General features: G+C 43.0%; 1 protein-coding gene across 1 annotated transcript; it reads left to right on the forward strand.

Moving 5' to 3' along the window:
• The first annotated feature begins 757 nt into the window (after window positions 1–757).
• sdcbp2 (syndecan binding protein (syntenin) 2) lies at window positions 758–18,691 on the forward strand. The gene is made up of 9 exons (XM_084553696.1): window positions 758–953; window positions 7,402–7,453; window positions 7,785–7,881; window positions 11,759–11,859; window positions 12,447–12,611; window positions 13,631–13,806; window positions 14,804–14,975; window positions 16,836–16,927; window positions 17,016–18,691. Exons 2-9 carry the CDS (start codon window positions 7,403–7,405, stop codon window positions 17,068–17,070), a joined length of 909 nt encoding a protein of 302 aa, XP_084409822.1. The 5' UTR covers window positions 758–953; window position 7,402; the 3' UTR covers window positions 17,071–18,691.
• The last annotated feature ends 1,582 nt before the right edge of the window (window positions 18,692–20,273 follow it).

The following is a 20,273-nucleotide window of genomic DNA, read 5'->3' on the forward strand; positions in this document are numbered from 1 at the left end:
TGGTTCTGATACAGCAATGGCGACTCATAAGAGACTCTGAATGAGGCATAAATATCTGTTTATTGGAAGAAAAAAAAAAGTAATCTTACCCCTGACCACACAGGATAAGGAAGCAAAACATGACAACAAACAGCTGTTCATGGTTCTGATACAACAAAGGGGATTCATTAGAAACTATGAATGAGGCTTAGATATTGTTTATTGGAAAAAATACTTTAATCTGACTCCTGACTTTGCAGGATAAGAGAACAAAACATATAGTAATTGTCATAAAGTTCCAAAATAAGCATCATCAAGCCATGTCATGGCGTACACACTACAAACTTGCTGTTCATGGTTCTGATACAACAATGGGGATTCTTAAGAGACTCATCTGGATGAGGCTTAAATAGGTGTTTATTGGGGAAGGAACTTTAATCTGACTCCTGACTGCTCAGCAATTAGAAACAAAATATATTGTGTCTGTCATAAGGTTCCAAAATAGGCATCATCAACCCAAGTCATGGCACACACACACAGCACACAGTTGTTCATGGTTCTGATACAGCAATAGTGACTCATAAGAGACTCTGGATGAGGCCTAGAATGTTATTTATTGGGTAAAGGACTTTAATCTGACCCCTGAGCCAGAATAAAGGCAAGTACAACATATCGTGACTGTCATGAGGTCTGTTTGCCGTAAAACAGGTCACGGTGAGTCAAAGCTCATGTGACCGAAACGACTTGGCGGATGGGGGGGGGGCGTGGCCTGCGGCGTCAACATTGATTGACGTGGTTCGCGCAACCAGGAAGCCAGCGGTGACATCACTTTCCAGAAGTCCCCTTCTTCGTGTTCTTCAGATCTCAGCGACGGTTCATCCACAGCGAAGAGGAGCCAGAAACGTAGAGGAGTGCGCCTTACTCTGCGATTACCGAGACATCTGAGCTGATATCACATCTAAACACATCGAAAGGTGAGACTGTCGTTTACTGAAACCGTTGAACTGAGCCGTTAACGGCAGCAGACAGACAGCGGCGACGCTAACTCTTTCTTACTTACATCCTGGTTTATGCTAACGTCCTGGACGGCTAGCTCTCCGCGTCCCCCCGCTGTTTATGTCGGAACAAAGACTGTTTCTGCTTGGCCACTCGGTTACTTTTTCTTTTTCTTCAACGCATAATGTGTTTTAATTTAAAACCAGCTATTTATCCGCCGGGTTTATGTCCGTACACGACCCTCCACGTCTTTGTTCTTCAAGCTAGCAGCTGCTTCGTGTTTGTTATTTTTCTTTAACCGCACGCGCAGTAACGCTGGCTAACGGCTTATAACCGCCGTTAACCGTCGAAACTTCAATAAAACAACACGTAAACGCTTGTTTTTGTGTTTTTAATAATGATAATCTATTATAATTAAGAGAAAAGCATATGAGCTCTGAGACAAGTGTAGCCCATGTGTTGTTATAGTTTTAATACAGCAGGACATGGCGCCTGTTTATATTTATAATAACGGCATTTATTAGGTCTTATAACTAGTCAGTCCTTCCTTCTTCCTTCCCTTCCTCCCTCCCTCTTTCTCTTTCCCATCGCTGTCAGTAGGCCGGAACAAGCTGCCAAGAGGACCACATTCTTGAATCAAACCGATTCGTTCAGGCTCACAGAAGTTAGCCTCTCTCCTTCCCCTTTTCCACTTTTCCACTTTCCCCACAAAGCTGCTGATGCTGCTGCTTAGCTAGCCTCTTGCTTTCAGGCTGAGTGGTGGACGAATAACTAAGTGCATTTATTCAGGTGATGTCTGTCTTTAAGAGTGTACACTTCCATTCGACTTCCTCGTCTGCTATGTGACTTTACAAAAACCATACGATGGAGGTGTCACGTTTCACCGCCTTTTGAAGAGACCTTTTTCCTCTTTATTGGTTTCGTGTTGAGCCGTCTGAGGCCCCCAGAGAGGTTAAACGTTAGCCTGACGTAACTAGACTTAATTCTTTTCACAATGTGAGTCCGGCAACGGGCAATAACAATACAAATTGACTCAAGGCACTTTACAGAGCACTGGCCCGAGGCCTCCAGAGCGAGCGCTAAGGCAACGGTGGCAAGGAAGAACCTTGAGCAGAACCTTAAGCTCATATCTGCTTGAGGCCGGCCGGGTACAGACAGAAAAAGAGAGAGGAGAGGAGGAACGAGGTAATGATATTACACGAGATTTAGAAGAACATAGGAGCATAAAACTGACAATAGCAGTTCTATTACAGGTGAGTTAGCTGATATAACCGTTGCATATAAGAGGCGTCATAGGCAAGTTGGAGAATTATGCGTTCAGGTAGGAATGGACACCTGCAGGCCACGAAGACCAGGACCACGAGTGTGTAGTAATGCACACAGCTCCAGGCCGGAGACACTCTTTACGTATTTACTGTGTCGTTATAAAAGCAAACTAGCCAGTCACGAGGATTATCAGCCATTTTGTTGTCCATGAAGTTTGTCCCACTTTCAGGGTAGTGAAATATGCGTTTCATTCGGGCCATTTGCATGGGAGAGTAGACTCTGTGTTTTAATCAAATTCACCGACACCGAAGGCGACTCTGCTACTTTCCGCTTCCAATCCACCGCAACATGTCAGATTAATGTTATACACTTTTTACCTCTTTACTGCACGTTTTGAGGCCGTAAGTTAATTTGCAGATAAGTGAGACTGTATTGATCCCAGTGGAGCTGCCCCAAACTCTGATGCATAACACAGCCTTCATAGTTTTTAATGAAAAGAAACACACACACATACACACACACAAAAATATTATACAGACGCCCGATTCACACTGGATTAGGACCCCTGTGTTAGGATGAATATGGCAGGTAATTTGCGGTGTAAGTTTTACTTTTTTACAAATTACGGACATGGCCGATTTGCACGAGATTAAGATCACAGATGACCTCCGCAATTATTACAAATTACTAGAGGTCCCAAAGTAGCCTTCGTGTGCAAATAGGGTTTATGTAACCAGAAAAAATAGCTTAGAGAGATTAAAAGAAAAGTCTGTGTTGGAGGGGATCGCTGAACTCAGAACATTGGCTTCTATCTACACGGAGGTAAACTCTCTGAACTAACATGTAGTTAAATTGCTGCCTATTCATTAATGCACCAATATTAACTTTATCTGCGTAAAGCAACACATTTATTACCTTGCTTTCTATTTTACTTTTAGTATCATTTCTGAAGAAGTGTCTCAGGGATCAGGTCACGTCATAATCTTTCCCGGGCGCGTTCACTTGCAGCTTCAGCCGGCTAAGTGCGCACGAGGCAGGAATATAAAGCGAGCAAACAAGACCAGCAAGAAAAGTAAACAGCAGAAGGTATTAAATGCCCCTCTGTGTCCTCTGTGTCCTCCCGACACAATGATGCGCTTGTCTCGGGAGGACTGAGAAGAATAGAATAGAGTGGCGGCTGGAGTAGCTGGGAGAGTGAGATCTCGCACTGATGTCATTGTGGTCGAGTGATTTTCTTATTATAGCGACTCGGTTCGGATTTTTACTCACTGGTGTCAGAATGAGTGTCTGACACTGCAACGTCCTACCGCTCCTGCCCACCATATGTTTGGGAAGTCTATAAAAACCAAAGCGCAATCATTTAGCTTTTTATTGTGTGTGTTTGTCTTTTGTATTGCGGCGTTTATTGCTCTGCTCAGTCTGTATGAGTTCACTCTTTCCCTGACGAGGCCTTCGAGTTCAAGCACTGCAACCTGAATCCGCTTGTAATCCCTTCTCCCGCCCGGTTGTTTTGCTGCAGGTCGGTAGGTGTTGGTGCGTGATGTTTGCAGGGTGATTCAAAAAGTCAGTGTTTAGTTTCCAGCAGGCGTCTAGCTGGACTCCAGGAATACGCTGTAGCTGGAAGTGGCTTGTCGTGGAGTAGTAGGGGTGACGTCCGTGTCGGCTGCTCCAGTAGCACAGAGGAAATAACCAAGTGAGACGCCTTCAGAAACACACGTGTGATTTCAATGCAGAGAATTTAGTTTCTTACCGTTCTTGAAGCAGATTTGTCTTTGCCTCAAAGTTAATAATTTTACAGTGGAAGGAATTTTCTGATTTCTTTAAAAACCACATTCACGCCTTCTCTGTCTTTTTCTCTTTTGGGTCCACATCCAAAAAACTGTCATCTACATCTGTTATTAACTTCGAGTCTTGCATCCACGTGGCTAATTCTGTTCATGTGTAAACATTCTGGCTCCTCATTGGTCCGCACACCGTCAGGGGAATTCTAGGAACTTGATATCTCTCTTTTTTTTTAATGTATCTGTGTGTTTAGATATTATGTTGATATCTACTGAAATATGCTCCTGCCCTTCCTAAGACTGTTTTAATAACTGAACTATAACTAGAACTGCTGTTAATAATTGAGGAATGTTCTAAAATGTGAATCCAACTTCAGCGACCACTAGAGTCTGAATTCAGTTTCTCTTGTCATTGTTGAGGTTTAGACGATTCAGAAACTAACCAACAAACTTCTGAAAACCAAATATTATCTGATGCTTTTTTTTGTTTCTGGTGAACCTGAATATTTGGGGAATTTAGACAAACTATGACTTTTGCAGATGCAACTGTGGACCACACTATTCAGAGAAAGTAACTGATCATGAAACCAGCATCAGCCTAAACTGAGAGAGAGAGAGAGAGAGAGAGAAAACAGGATCAGCACATCCATTCTTCTATTTTCAGGACTGAACACCTCTACTGATTTGATTAAATCTCGATTTAATTTGAGACATTTCAGTTTTGAAACGATTTTAACGTAGTTTGAAAGAGAGTTTCACAAAACTAACATTGACTCTAGAGATTAGTGATGTTTCCACAGTGTTTTCCATCTTGCCCGTGGCTTTTCTTTTGTGCAGCTCTTCTGTCGTCACGCTTCATACTTTCAAAAGGCTGCAACAGATCAGCTTTCTCAGGGTTGTAGCTTCAGTCGTGGTTGGTACAGTGTCTCCCTCGTAGGTCGACCGATCTTGTTGCGCAGTCTCCTGAGCTTTCTAACGAGAGGAGACAGGAACTGGCGTGCATTTAAGATCTTAAAAACATTCCTTAAAGCCTCAGCGCTGTTTATTTTATAGCTGACAGTCAGAGGCTTCCTGTGTATCCCACTGATACGGGGCGACGGAGATGATGCCACAACCTCGGCAACACGGGGAGAAGAACGATCAAAGCGCGAATGAAGCGAACGCAGAGAAACAGCTGTCAGACGCAGACATACCTGTGTTTTATCTGTAATCATGCGACGCTTGTCTCAGCTTGTCCCTCTGCTCTGTTTGCATAAGTCTGTCAGCTGACCGTTATCTCTCACTTCCTTTTCCCACTGCAGCCTCCTGTTTGGTTTTGTTCGCCGGACTGACGTGACTCAGGTTTTTTTTTGTTTTGTGTGGAACGGACCAGAACGATTTTTTGCTTGCATTGTCATGAAGCGGTTATAAGCCATCGTGCATCGCATACGCTTCCCTCCACCCATGTTTACTTATGTTCTGTGTTTGGCTTCTTTGTCAAGTTTCATATATTTACAGACACAAGTGTCGGTGTTTGACCTTCAAGCTTTATTTTGACAAAACTCCAGAGTTGATGAATTTAAAATGATACCTCCTTCTTGTTAGAGATGTCCTGATCTGACCTCAGATGTCCTCCGCTGTAGCTTCCTTGTCTTCCTTATCTTCTAGAGTCGACTGGATTCAGTCCAATGAATCTTTCAGTGTAGAGAGGGTAGCTGGTACCTTGTGCTCTCTACTCCAGAAATGTTCTGGTCATCCAACTCTGCCATATGGCGCAGTAGTAGACTTCGTCGTCGTCTTCTTCGTTTTTTGGCAGTTTGATGCTAGCCAGACGGCGTTAAAGCAGAAGATTAAGACGTTTTGATGCCACAGATGCAGACACTGCAGAAATGTCCTGGTCATCCAACGCTGCCATAAACTCCCTAACCCTCTCTGGAAGATGTTTCTCCTTGATGCTGTCTCCAGGAAACTTTTCTCTTCTTTTAAACGTTCAGTGTTGGTTGTTGTTTGGGTGCACATTTTGAAGCGCATGATTTTGTTTCTTCTTCTTCTTCTTCTTCTTCTTCTTCTTCTTCTTCTTCTTCTTCTTCAATTTTTTGGCAGCTTTGACACTAGTCAGCTGCAATTAAACCAGAAGAAGAAGTTTTGATGCTACAGGGTACGTAGGTGTAGCCTGGATACCAGACTCTCTGACTTCGCAGAGAGTCTGGCCTAGCTCCATTGGCAAACATTTATTTCCTGGTGGGAGGGCACAGTTTGAGGTTTAAAATCATCGGAGTTCCTTTAACCAATCACTAACGTTTGGTAATGACGTATGTTATGCGCCGGAGCCTTCAGGCTCTGCTGCCTCGTACTTCCGCTTTCAAGAACGCAACAAGTAAACAAATCGCTACTCTACCATCCCCCATTGCAATTAAGGACGCGAAATTGGAATAAAAGTGCTGTAATGCCAGGAAGCATATCCACAACGGAGCGAATGGCTTCGAGTATATCCGTCTCCGTTCGTGTAAACATTTCAAACTCGGCGCGCAACTGAAACGTAATCGCTCTCAGACCCGCCCTCTGTTCGCTGATTGGTTCGCCAACCAGTTGGCCGGAGTAAACGTTAGCGGATCAAGCTATTCCAGACGGAGTACTGTAGGGAATGCAAATGAGCGGAAGTACGTAGGCAGGCGGAGCCAGGCTAACGTAGCTGTGGCTTATGGCAGACCTAAACGATAACTAAATACCAATCTGGACATTTCTTTTTCATTTCTACTTCTTGTCCTTCTTCTTGATACTGTCTTTTGTACTTTGGACTACCTGTTATGAGTTATTTTCAGTAATGTTCTAAGACAAGACACATAAACCTTGATGTGTGGTGCTAGGGGGCAACGTGATTATTCATAATCCAGTCCTGTGTACATGCTCCTGTTGTTCTCGTTGTGCTCTACACAGCGTCATATTGACGACGTTCACTTTGCTGACCTGTGGCTTTTTGTGCCGCTGTTCTATTACTGGAGCTAAACTTTTTTCAATTTCTATGGAAACCCACACCCTACCCTACTGACACAGTCTGGACAATAGGTCACCTCATCTAGAGTTTCCACTCATCCGAGCGCTATTTATAGAAGATAACGCTGATTGTGGTTGAGCAACATGGGTGAGCAATATAAAGGATGAGCTCATGGAAACCAGTCAAGTTGTTAAAGTTAATAAAATTAGTTTTATCATTATGAACTTCCCCTTGTATATTTTTGCTGCATATTATGCCGATGATATTTTGTCACACGACTCTTTTGCTACCTAGCGGGTAGTAAACGCCATTATCGGCCATTTTGTCTCATACAAATATGCCGTCCTTAAATTTTCAAGGCCCTCCACTCACAGCTGGTTATGTTTTTTTTTTCTTTTTCCTCAGCATGTCCCTGTATCCATCCCTCGAGGACCTCAAGGTCGACAAGGTCATCAAGGTAAGAAACATTGGTCTTTACGTGACTCTAGTTTGATCGTTTATAGGGAGGTCATTACAAAAACAGCTCATGCTTCTTGAGAAGCAAACAGGAGTCCAGCTTTTGAAACTGAGAAATGACGCAAATATTGTGAAATTTCAGGGAAACTCAAAATGTACCGTTTACTCAATCGTTAACTTCCGTATAAGTTCAGGTTTCCCGTCACAGCGTCTGAAAGCTGTTGATTTCAGACGCTGGAAGTTGTTCTGTATTGCTTCCTATATAGGTGTTTGCAAATTCCTCTTTCAAGTGCGCTTCCACTTGTTGACTGGTGTGTCTGATTACTTTCCAGGCTCAGGCCCAGTTCGCCCAGACTACCACCCCTATGCCAGCCATCACTGAGGGAACCTACCAGCCTCAGTTTGCCACCGCTGGGATGCCACAAGCGAGTGAGTCTCACACCGCTAACTTTTCACAGCAAAAACAAGAAAAACTCCACCTGCTTTCTATATTCCTTCGTCCTCTGGTTGTCTTTCTTGTTTCTCATGCTGCTGGCGTTTCTGCAGCTCTGAGCCGGTTAGAAAAGAGCAGTGCTGCTGCTGTATGGGGGCACATAAAAGACTTGTTGATCCAGAGGATTTGAGGAGGAGTTACAGAGTATTTTTGAAAATAACAGGAGTCAGTGTGCCCCCTTCACACCTACTGTGATTCCTCTCTTTCCATCCGTGTTTGTTTCTCCTTCTCTATTTTTGTGTTTTTCTCTGTTTGTGCAAAAGTAAACCTGATAGAAAAACAAAAAACAAAAACAAAGGTGCAGAAAACAAGGGTTCCTCAAAATAATAAAAGTGAAGAAATTATCAGAGAGCACACAGTTTCTGCTTATTGACGCTCGCTTCTCCTCCTCCTCCCCCTGTCTTTGGATGCACAAGTCCTGTGGGCTTTGGGGGTCCTTTGTTCTCACCGACCATGAGTCACCATGGAGACTGGCTCTGGCAGTTGTGCCGGGACAGGGCTCGATGAGGGGGAGGAAACGAGAGGAGGAGGATTTGAAAAAGAGGGGGGAGGAAGGAGAAACCCAGGGTTGTAGGGAAAAAAAAAAGGGAGAGGGAGGTGAAAGGGGTCAGTCTGATTGACATCGGCACAGGACCTCAGTCTAGCTGGAGCTATAGCTGTGAATTAGGATTAAGTAGGGTTGCAAAACTGTTTAAATCACGGTCCGACTCTTCCTCATTTTACAGTTTCAGTTTCGAGACTTGATAAATTAAGACTCAAACTGCACCAGTGGATTTTTATTCCCCCTGGGGACATCACTTCAGCTCCTCCTTTACTGACTAACATGGAAATATGGGTTTATGTTCCAGGGTAGCTCCACCTAGACTTGTTTAAGGCACCGGTTAAGACGCAAAGAACAGTGGAACACTGTTGAGCTCACTAAAATAACTGGGCAGAGAACATTCCCAATCCACTATATATATATTTTTATTTTCCGCTGTGTGGGTAGATGTGGAACAGACATGTGTGTGTGTGAGAGAGAGAGAGGGGAACGAAAGAGAAACTTAAGATGGGGGAAAAAAGTCAAGAAAGGCCTAATAGTATGATTATAGACCACAGTTATTTCCACAAGCACCACAGTTAACCATCACCACTAATAACGAGGAAAATAAAAGCTAATAAATTCTCTAGAATATGTAATACCTGTTGCCATTTCACCAAAGACAAGCTCTAAATAAATGTTTGTTTATTTAAAACCGACCCACTTCTCTGTACTGCTGACGCCGCCGCACAGAATCACTGAGAAATAACGTCATTGTGTGGTTGGGTGCTGATCTCCAAATCAGAGATTATTTATTGGAGTGGGTGGCATCAGAGCTGATAATCAGACTGATTTAAACTGTGTTGACGTCTGTTTGTCTCAGATTTGTCCCGTAAAGGGCCAGTGAATTCACCAATTCTCATCAAAGTTTCTATCATGATTAAACTGGCAGTATATCTCTTATATCATACTCCAGGATTCTTCTAGATGACGCTGAGTGCTTCAAACACGCAGATATCACTTCCATGCACTTGTAGGCCCGCCTCCACAAAATCCCACGGCGACAGCTTGGAGAGCAGCTTTTAAAAAGAAGGATGGTAAAGCGTTGTTGTTGCTGCTGTTGTTGTTGTTGTTGACGGATATCCCCCTCCTTCAAAACCAGAACAAACACCAACACAGTCCCCTTTGTCACAGACGCCCAATTTAAAAAATAATTGCACCTTCTAGCTGCGAAAATCCTCTTTAACTTCTGGTTGCTGACTGTAGTAAACAAGAGCTGGGAACACAGTCTGTGTTAACGAGGAGGTGATAAGGATTCACACTTGACCACACATGTTGGAAATTAAAAAGGTGACCTGGATCAAAGCAACCTACAGTGTTATCTGTCAGATTCTTGCATGCTTAACTATCACCATCTTGTTAATCATTCCCTAATTAGCTCTAAAGTTTTGCCGTTAAAGGGCAAATTCAAACTCCTGATGGTTCCTGTGCTGAACCTAATTAGCTGATTATCAAAACCGTTTCAGCTCCATGTCAGTTAAACTACCAACGTTTTACTGCATTACTGTAACTTCATGCTGATCCAGTCAATAATTCAGTCTCATTTGAGTCAGTTCAGGTCGTCCCAAGTATGTTAGTCTCGAAACTAAACAAAGAAACCAATGAAACAGAAATATTATCATTATTCTTTTATTTATTTTTGAGATTTTTGCTATTTGCATTTCTGGTTAGTTGCCAAACTGCATTTAGTTGTCCCTGTTCTATATGCCGTGACAGTAAAGTTAAATGTAATCTAATTTAAGAAAATGTGTCTGCTGTCTGTGACCTCCTTGTGCAGCAATAACGTTAATCAAACATTTCCGGTACCTGCTGATCAGTGGTCTACAGCAGCTTGGAGGAATTTTAGCCCATTCCTCAGAACAGAACCACTTCAGTTCTGAGATGTTGGTGGGTTTCCTCACATCAACTGCTTGCTTCAGGTCCTTCCACAACATTTCTGTTGGATTCACTCGTCGGCTCAGATGCAGCAAAACAAGGACATTACCACCCCCACGTTTCAAGGACGGGATGAGGCTCTGATGCTGGAATGCAGAGTGTGTTTTGTTTTCTTTTTGGAGAGCAGTGTCTTTGTCCTTCACACCATGGTTGTTCAGCAGATTCATCAACATTAACGTTAGCCAATGTGAGAGAGGCCTTTAGCTGCTTAGAAGTTCCCCTGGGTTCCTTTGGGACCTCTCAGACTATTATGGAGTGATCTTTGTTGGTGGACCACTCCTGTGGAGGGGAACAGTCGTCTTCAATCTGTCTGACTGTGGATTATTTGTGGGTTCCAAACTCTTTAGAGATGGTTCTGGAACCTTTTCCAGCCAGATGAGCAACAACAACTCTTCCTCTGAGCTCCTCAGAAAGCTCCTTTGTCCACAAACGTGTGTTGTGAAGATCAGACTGAGACAAATTTTAAAACTAGACGAGTCTGAGTCTAGTCTGCAAACTTGTAATCCTAAAGATGCACTTACTTTTCCACGTAACTGGCTGGTTAACATATCTGTGTTCTTTGCCTATGCAAGTTAACAGTGATACGGTCAAACAAGAATGGCCAGTGTCAACGATTTGCATCGTAAATTTGTGTGTATTTATATCCAGTATATTTTCACATTTAAATAGGCAAAATAGGAAGAGCAAAGAGCACACACACAATCTAACAAACACTTTATAGTTGATGATGATAATGGCCTTGCTGTCATAACAAGGAAGGTTTTACAGCACTGCAGCGCAAACTCTTCCAACAGCGGGCTTAATGCAGCTCAAGTAGGTCCCTGTTGTTATGGATGACATGAATAAAATATAACATTTAGGAAGGAGAGAGATGAAATAAATAGACTTAAGAGGCGCGGCTCGCACAGCAATGTTTGTACACCTGTGAGAGGAGGAGGAGGAGGAGGAGGAGGAGGAGGAGGAGGAGGAGGAGGAGGAGGAGGATGACAACGGAAGGAGACTAAATGGTGTTTAGTGTCGCATTTTAAGGGAAGAGTCTAATCTAACTCTGAGTGGACTTATCAAGTAGATGTCAGGGTCTGACAAGGACGTTTATATTATGTGTTGCCGTATTGATTCATTATGTAACCTCATGCTTTTCACCTCTCCTCCGTGTTCTCTCTCCTACCAACCACCTGCTTTCACTTTCAATCCTCACCCACCTGCTCGGCCTTCCTCCATCTGCTCCTCTTACCTCAATTCTTACCTTTTCTACCTGTCTGCCCCCTCCTCTCTCTCTCTCTCTCGCTCTCTCTCAGGCTTGTACCCGAATCTGGAGGAGCTGGGCGATTACATGGGGCTGGCCCTCAACAGCGATGAAGTCCAGAGGAACCTGGCCCTGGTGCCCGTGGGCGATAACGTAAGCTGCATTATTTAATATCATCCTGATGTGTAGATTTACCCTGGGGGTAGATGATGCTCATATTCAATTAAAATACATAGAAACCACCAAAGATTAAAAACCAGTTTTCAGTAGAGGCACGGAGCCAGTGTTCCTGGAGATCCACATTGGCGAGTGAGTCACCACAGGCCTGGAGCAGTGTGTGTGGGAGGGTGTGAGCTCTTCACTCCCCTCCAACGGCGTGTTTTTATGGATCCTGCAGCACCCAAGCTAGTCGGCTGGCATTTAAGCATCTGTGTATCGCTGCCATTTACTGATACCGTCCCCTCTCCCCTCTACTGTTATTAACTAATTTACTGTTGAATGCAAATGAGATTAAGGATAAGGTTGTTATAGAAGTGCCTGAATCATCCCTGATCCCATTCACTTGTGGAGGAGATGAAACTGAATCCTCCCACATACAGTAGCTCTCATTTGATGCCGTGTTCCTTTTTTGTTTTTTTTTTCTTTTTTATCTCGAGCTGAATTTTAATGCAGCGTTCTTTCTCTTTAATCCTTTTCTGCCTCGCTCTCGCCCCCACTTTCCTCGCCGCCGCCCCCTCCAGCAAGTGGCATTGCCCGCGAGCTCAGGTGTCGGGGGCATGGTGCGGCCCGTGACGGGGTCGGACGTCGGCATCAGGAGGGCAGAGATCCGCCCGGGCCTGAGGGAGATCATCCTCTGCAAGGACCAGGACAAGAAGGTTGGGCTTCGGCTCAGGGCCATCGACAACGTGAGTCTGCGTCGCAAAACTCTTTGATAGACACTTAATTATTCAGCTCACACCATTTGACACTGTAATAGTAACCGAGGAAATCAACACCCGCCCCTTGAACACAGGATCTGGGTTAATCGCTGTCATCCTAAACGTTGATTCCTAGTTTTACCACAACTGTGTTTAGTTTGACCCAAGCCCCATCAATTCAGCTAACAATTCAGGGGGCGGAGCTTATGACCTATACGACAGCCAGCCACCAGGGGGAGCTCCACATGCTTTGGCTTCACTTTTAAAGAAGCTGTCTGTCCCAGCGTCCACTGTCCTACAGTCTATGGTGCTGATGTGATTGAGTGATTACACAGAAGTGCCTTAAATTCTTGTTGAGAACTGACCAATCAGTTCACGTCTATGTGATGTGATCGGGGACACGTCACCAGGGACCAGCTTCCACAAACAAGAATGTAAACAATGACGTCAGAACGCTTTGTGTCCCATATTTCCTGTAGCTGGTAGCACAAAGATAAAAACGGTAAACGCGTGTCCTTTACGTCACCGTTTTAGGAGAGATAAATATTTGATTTAAATGATAAGGACTTTTTTTTTTTAAAAAGTCAACTTATAAAGATTTATTACGCCGTAATAACTTATCCTGTCCCTTTTTAGGGTGTTTCCAGTGCAGTGGTTAAAGAATAATGCTAACAGAACACAGAGTGACTGGCGTGTCGTAGCTTGACCAGCTTGATGGTGGTAATAGGTTCCTGAAAGTAGTTAATAATTCAGTTTGTACTGAGTCTGCTAATACAGCAGGAAGCCTTTGAGATGACTGAGATAAGCAGGCAGACAGAAGACGGAGTGTATTGGTAATCAATGTGCTGCTGAATTAAAACACACACAACACACCATAAAAAGTTCTTTTTATCACCTCTCTGTGACCCTTCATTCATGCTCCCCTATCTTTTTGCTCGTCCGCGTGTTTCCATTCTTTGCTCTCGTTGTGACTGTTTTATCTCCGTTTCCTCTGTCCACCCTCTCAGGGAGTGTTTATCCAGCTGGTGCAGGCCAACTCCCCCGCCGCCCTGGCCGGGCTGCGCTTCGGGGACCAGGTCCTGCAGATCAACGGGCAGAACTGCGCCGGATGGAGCGTAGACAAGGCCCACAAGGCTCTGAAGGTCGCCGCCGAGACCCGCATTGAGCTGGTGGTCAGGGACAGGTGAGGACTGGTTAACTGATGTAGCTGACAGCCTAACAATGGATTAAAAACGCCAAAGAATAGCCATATTTTTATATATTTATTTATTTTTAGCACTGCTACGACTTGTAACAACTTTGTAAATACGTCAATTTGCATATTGCATGTAGATGCATTCCACTGTTTACTCAAAAATCCCTTACCCAAGATGCTTGAGAGGCAGCTTGTGACTGTTAATGCTTTTGTCCTGCAGAGGGCAGCGATACGACCAGTGACTCAACACTGCCAAAACCTCTAAAGGAGACGTTGAAGTAGATGCACACTTACTAAATTTTAAACTGCTCCTATTTAGTAGTTAAGATTCATTGACAAAATAGTCTACACATCAATTGACAGTTATTTATAATGCTGTTCAAAGGAAGCTGCATCCTTTTTCCTTTTAGGTGCAGGTCAGGCAGCTATAGTAGAAAATCTGTACAGCTTTGCAGTGCAGGAGGGTGGCTGCTGGATTTTAAGGGCAGCCTTTGAAATGACTGCTTTAAATAGTTGTAATGAATCTGGCATTAAAAGAGTGAAACTAGTTTATCTGCAGGTCCACCTGAATCTTATATTTTAATTTACTGACGTCATACTTTTTCTTATTTTCTTTGTTTTAGATTTAGTTTTGGTATCCTTAAAAGCATCACCGATATCGCTCCAAATTAAAATATGACCTACATTAAATTACAGGGAAACACATTTATGATTAACAGTGTGTCTAAGTCTGATTAAATTACTCTGCATCCACTTGTCTTGATTGCAAATAGTTTTCTTTACAAAGGAAAAAGTACAAATAAATAAATTGCTGAATCGTTTGACTCCCTCTGCAGACACAACGTTTTCCAGCTTGGCTCTCTCAGTTAGTTTTGTTTGTTTTTTAGTTTCTCTGGTCTGTAGGTGTAGATGTAGTTATTTTAAGCTGCTGTTAGGTTTTACACTTCCTAACCTTGGATTCCTGTGTCTCTGTACGTGTCTCCAGACCTTTTCAGCGCACCGTCACCATGCACAAAGACAGCTCAGGCCACGTGGGCTTCATCTACAAGTCTGGTAAAATCACCTCCCTGGTCAAGGACGGCTCTGCTGCCCGCAACGGCCTCTTGACCGACCATTACATCTGTGAAATCAACGGACAGAACGTCATCGGACTCAAGGTGGGGCACTCGTTCCTCTACATACCATTAAAGACTGATCATGACTGTGTCAGTGCAGAGAAGAAGTAACAATCATCTCATAAGATGTTTGATGGTTGATTTAATGTTTGCGTTGCGACGGCTGCTACAGTAAAAAGAAAGTAGTGTATCTTGGGGACGTGCAGCAGTTTTAAGTAAGTCCAGCTCCAAGTCTGTGACGTGTTAATCAGCAACCAGATAGTTGAGTAGTTTGCTTTGAGTCCAGCACGTGTTGTTTTTTTTAGCTCTGACACTTTTTCTCCATCCAAATAATGCACCGCTGCAAAACTCAGTGCTCATAACTTCAAATGCATCAGACAGAACATGTCGGGTTTTATTTTCTGTGTGAGAATATATCAAGACCTCTGTAATAAATAGGAAGTCACTGCAGGTTCTTCACGTTACTAAATTTGGTATAACTAGTTTGCTTTTAAAACCAGAAACAGGTTTCTCTGTGTCCTCTATTATGTCTGTCTGCTGTGTTTGGTCTCACATAGACGTGACTCAACCTACATTGTGTGAATGGTGACCCTGTACAGGTCATTTAAGTAAAACCATTCTCAACAACATCTGAACGCCTGAATGAATAGTATCATTAGGTAAAACGTTTGAAATGGGTTCTTTGTGCCACAGTTATGTTTGAATACAAGTTTATTAGAGGAATTAACGTTTATTATGTGTTGGTTAATCAAAGGATTAATTGACTCCTCAGAAAATAATCGCTAAAAATGATTGACAAGTTAACCAACTGAAGAAAATAATCGTTTGCTGCACCTTTAAAGTCTGTTTGTTACATACGCCGTGAGAAGAGAGAAATTTGTTCTTGCTCCTAGGGCTGCAAGAACAAGAAAAAAAAAAAAGTTTGTTCTGACCAGGTAGTTTAAACTAAACGAGAAACTCAACTGCTAAACTCCGGGAAAGTCCTCATAGGCCCCGCCCACTGCAGCATACGTCATACACGCTAAGCATTATGGGAGATCATGCCGTTCATTCCGTAGACATATATATATAGAAGCCTCATTGAGCGGGTTGGCCTCTTGTTGCGATACGTCAACGTCGCCGCCATATTGGAGGAGGCAGCTCTGTCCCGTGAACCAATACAAGTCAATGGAATGAACTTTATTAAGCGTCTTCTATGAAGTACTATAAACATTTACACATTCACACACAAACGTATATATTCAGGAAACCGATAGGAAGCAAAAACAACGTCTGTAACATTAACTACTCAGAATATTACAGACGTTGTTTTTGCTTCCTATCGGTTTCCTGAATATATACGTTCGTGTGTGAATATGTAAATGAGAAGCATTAACTTACAGCACTTTGTAGAAGACACTTAATAAACTTCTCTCCATTCACTCGTATTGGTTCGCGGGACAGAGCTGCCTCCTCCAATGTGGCGGCGACGTTGACGTATCGCAACAACGGGCCAACCCGCTCAATGAGGCGTCTATGTATTATGTATATATGTCTACGGTTCATTCCTCATGCAACCACAGACAGTATGATGATCTCAGACACACTGCGAGCTCACAGAATGGCTGCTAGCATCTCCACTTATCCACGCCCACTTCCAAATTTCTGACCAATCGTGGAAAGAGTGTCGGACACCACACAAGAACAAAGTTCTGTCTGCTTGATGTGTTGAGAACGAGCTGTGAGAACTCCCCAACGAGGGAGTATGTAACAGCCTTAAGCATCAATCAGTGCACTAGTGATGGAGAAAAACTGTAAACTGTGAAGGTGAATGTGTTTCTACAGGTTATACTATATGTATGTATATATATATATATATATGAACTAACAAGTATTTCCACTGTTCCTGTGTGAATATTCCAGGATTCCCAGGTCAAGGACATTCTGAGCACCTCTCCAACCGCCATGACCATCACCATCATGCCCAAGGTCATCTACGAACACATGATTAAGAGGTAGGACTTTAAAAAATTTTTTTTTGAACTAACCACATCTAAACCGAGCAACACAGAATGATCCCGTTTCTCGTCCTGTTTTGTCCAGGATGTCGTCCGGTCTGCTGCGGTCAGCCATGGATCACTCTGTCCCAGAGGTGTGAGGACGAGGACGACTTCAACCTGTCAGGATGTCTACAATACAGAATCTCTCTCTCTCTCTCTCTCTCTCTCTCTTACTCATATCTCCATGCATCTCTCTCTCTCTCTCTCTCTATCTCTCCGTCTTCATACCAAACCGCCTCCTACGTCACAATCATTACCTTTTAACATGCGATGCCTTTATTTTCTATTCTCCATTATATTCTTTACCTTTTCTACATTTCCTGGCGTCTATTGACATTAGTACTTAGTACGTATGTTAACCACGTAGTCTGACTTTACATGTTTACTTTTAGTTTTTTTTGTATTTGAGATCATGGGCAGTACAAACAGCTTGTCGTTGTTTTTATTAAAAAAAGAAAAAGAAAAAGAAGCCATGCATACTATCATGAGTCCAGAGCTTCCTCCTCAGCGTGGAGACGAGTCAATGACAGTTCAACTTTTCAAAATGCTGTAAAAGTCCTACCATGCAGAACTGTGGCTGCGCTCCCCCTCCGACCCCCCCTCCCTCCTCTCAGCGTGTAATCTGAGTAGTAGTAGTAGTTTTTACTCGGCCAGTAGAAATAATCGGTTTTAGCTATTGTTTTAAATCAAGGTGTTTGTTTTGGCATTATGCTCACAGTATTAGTTTTATTTCCCCCCTCCCGTTTATTTTCTTGCGGTTTCCACATTCTCCAGGAGAGGGCGCCGTATCATTGCAACACGTCTCCAACCTGTGATGTGTGGAGTTCAGTGCAGGTACTGGGGATACTGTGTACACATTCCAGGGGGGGGGAGTGGAAGCGGTAGATGTTTTTGTTTCCCTATGCAGCCGGAGACTGTCCAGGGACGCGAGAAGAGCCGATGAGGCTAACGAGATCCTAGCGCGGGGTATGTCCGGTCCGGCCGTCACGGTCGAAGGGTATAGCTGGTGTTTGTCTGGAGGGGTCTGTTCTGGGCGGACCCACTAAGTGCACTTTCCATTATCTTTATAAAAGAGGTCGTCTTTCCTGTATCCATTTCAGAAATTAAGTTTTTTTTCTTCTTCTAGTTGTTGTGTTTGTGGTGCCTCACACACAGAAAACAAACTCAGAAAATCAGCGGCACAGATTCCCACGTCATGGTTTTAGGTGCCGTCCTCTTAGAGCCCCCCCCTACCCCATCCCGACCCCATCCCCACCCCGCCCCACGCCACGCGCTCTGTTATAATCCTTCCTTTCACCTGCGATGAGCGCAGTGAGTAAACCGCTCACTGGTTTGTGAATTTCTACTTGTTATATATATATATAAATATATAAAAAAAGAAAAAGAAAAAAGAATTCTCCTTTCAATGCTGTTCATGTTCGGATGCATGTATTCCTTTAATTTTCTAGGTATGCAATCTGATAAAAGTCGCTGTCATTCTGTAAAAAAAATAAAAACAAAATTCAGAATAAAATGCTAGGAAAAGCTAAAGGTTTATATACGAATGTAACCAAGATAATATTGTAAAACAAATAAAAGGTCTTTTCTGTGCACATAACTAAGCGTTTTTTGTCTTCAACCTCTTTTTCCGAACCTGAAATGAAGCACAAACACACACAGAGACGAAGACGACAGGTTCCTCCATGCTGTTTAATATAGGGGCATCTGGTCTTCCTTTACACAGTGCGGTGGGACATGTTCTCTAAGTGTTGTTTATAACTGTACACACTACTATTGCCATTAAAATAGTTCATTTACATGACGTTATCAGTAGCTATGAATGATGGCGGCTTAATTCCTAAACAAGGCATCGAACGTCCTCAGTGTTAGGATGTTAAAAGGACTTCTGTATACATTTATTATTATTATTATTATTATTACACAGGCTCGTGAACACACACACAGAGTCAGACAAGGAATAAAGCTCAAGATGACAATGCACATTCAAATATTGTTCCAACAAAAAGTAAAAGAAAAAGAAGAAAGCCCTCCACCTTCTTTCCACAAGAAATATATGTGTTTAAGGATATACTTAGTATATAATCAGTTAGTCACCGCCACGTACTGTACACTGACAACCTCACACTACAGCGGGAAGTTCAGGTGCATCATGGGACAGAAATAGAAAAACATTGAGGTACGATAACGACATATTGTGGGACACTCTTCTTGGCGTAGCGGATAATCTCTAAAACAGGCTGTGGTAAAGTTTAAGCTGGACGATCAGACTTAATCAGGAGTCGGAAGCTTTCTCGACTGTTAGAATCCAAGTTAAGGAGTTTATATCCATTAATTAATTAGCCAAATTAAAGGGAATTAATGATCAACCATCCCTACAGGGACTAGAAAGTGAAGACACGCCAGCATACGTCAAACATCGTTTTTGAAATTGTGTTTTCGGGACAATAACGTGTAAAACGTGCAGAATAAACACCTGTTTCCACTGAGACAACAGGTTTAACTGTTCACGGTCTTCGTTATCCGATCATATCCTCGCTCTTAAAATATAAATCAGATGTCATTTCATTTCAAAATGCTACAACTCAACCAGTCTTTGCACCCAGGACGTCTCTTCTGGCTCTAACCTATAACTTATGTCCACAATGGCTAAATACGTGAGCGAACAACGTGACGTTCATCATCCAGGTCAGGGCATACATCCCAAAAACTGAAAGGGGGGCAACTGGACTTGTTGAGTTCCTTGAAGACATTTATCCAAGCAGCTTCCTCAAGTTCTTAGCTACGTCAAATAAATCATTGGTGACGTAAAAATTAGAATACAGGATGAATGTGAAGGTTCTCGGTCATCCAGGTCACAGTATATCCCCCCAAAAATTGCTGAAACAAGAGAAAGAGGCCTTGTAGAGTTTCTTGAAGACGTTTGTCAATGAGATATAATCTGCCATCAATTTAAAAGACAATCTTGGGACTGGAATCTTTCTCCGACTGGAATCATCAGAGAAAGAAGACGAGATTAAACTGTTTCCTCCAGCTACAGGTGAGTATCTGGTCATTAACAGACACCAGTCTTCTGGGTTTCTGACCGGTAACACCAGCATATGTTCCTTTTTAAACTCCAATCACCCTCACCAGTCCTTTAAAACTGAAGACTTGGATGAAACATCTTCAAGAAACTCTACAAGTCCAGTTGCCCTTGTTTCAGCTTTGACTTTTGGACAATGATTATACGTAATTTACGTGAACAAGACCATTTCATGTATTTTCTATATCTTCAGTGTCTTGTGCACCCGAGTTATGGAAT

Source organism: Chelon labrosus (assembly GCF_963514085.1).
Source record: "Chelon labrosus genome assembly, chromosome: 10".
NCBI lineage: Eukaryota > Metazoa > Chordata > Actinopteri > Mugiliformes > Mugilidae > Chelon > Chelon labrosus.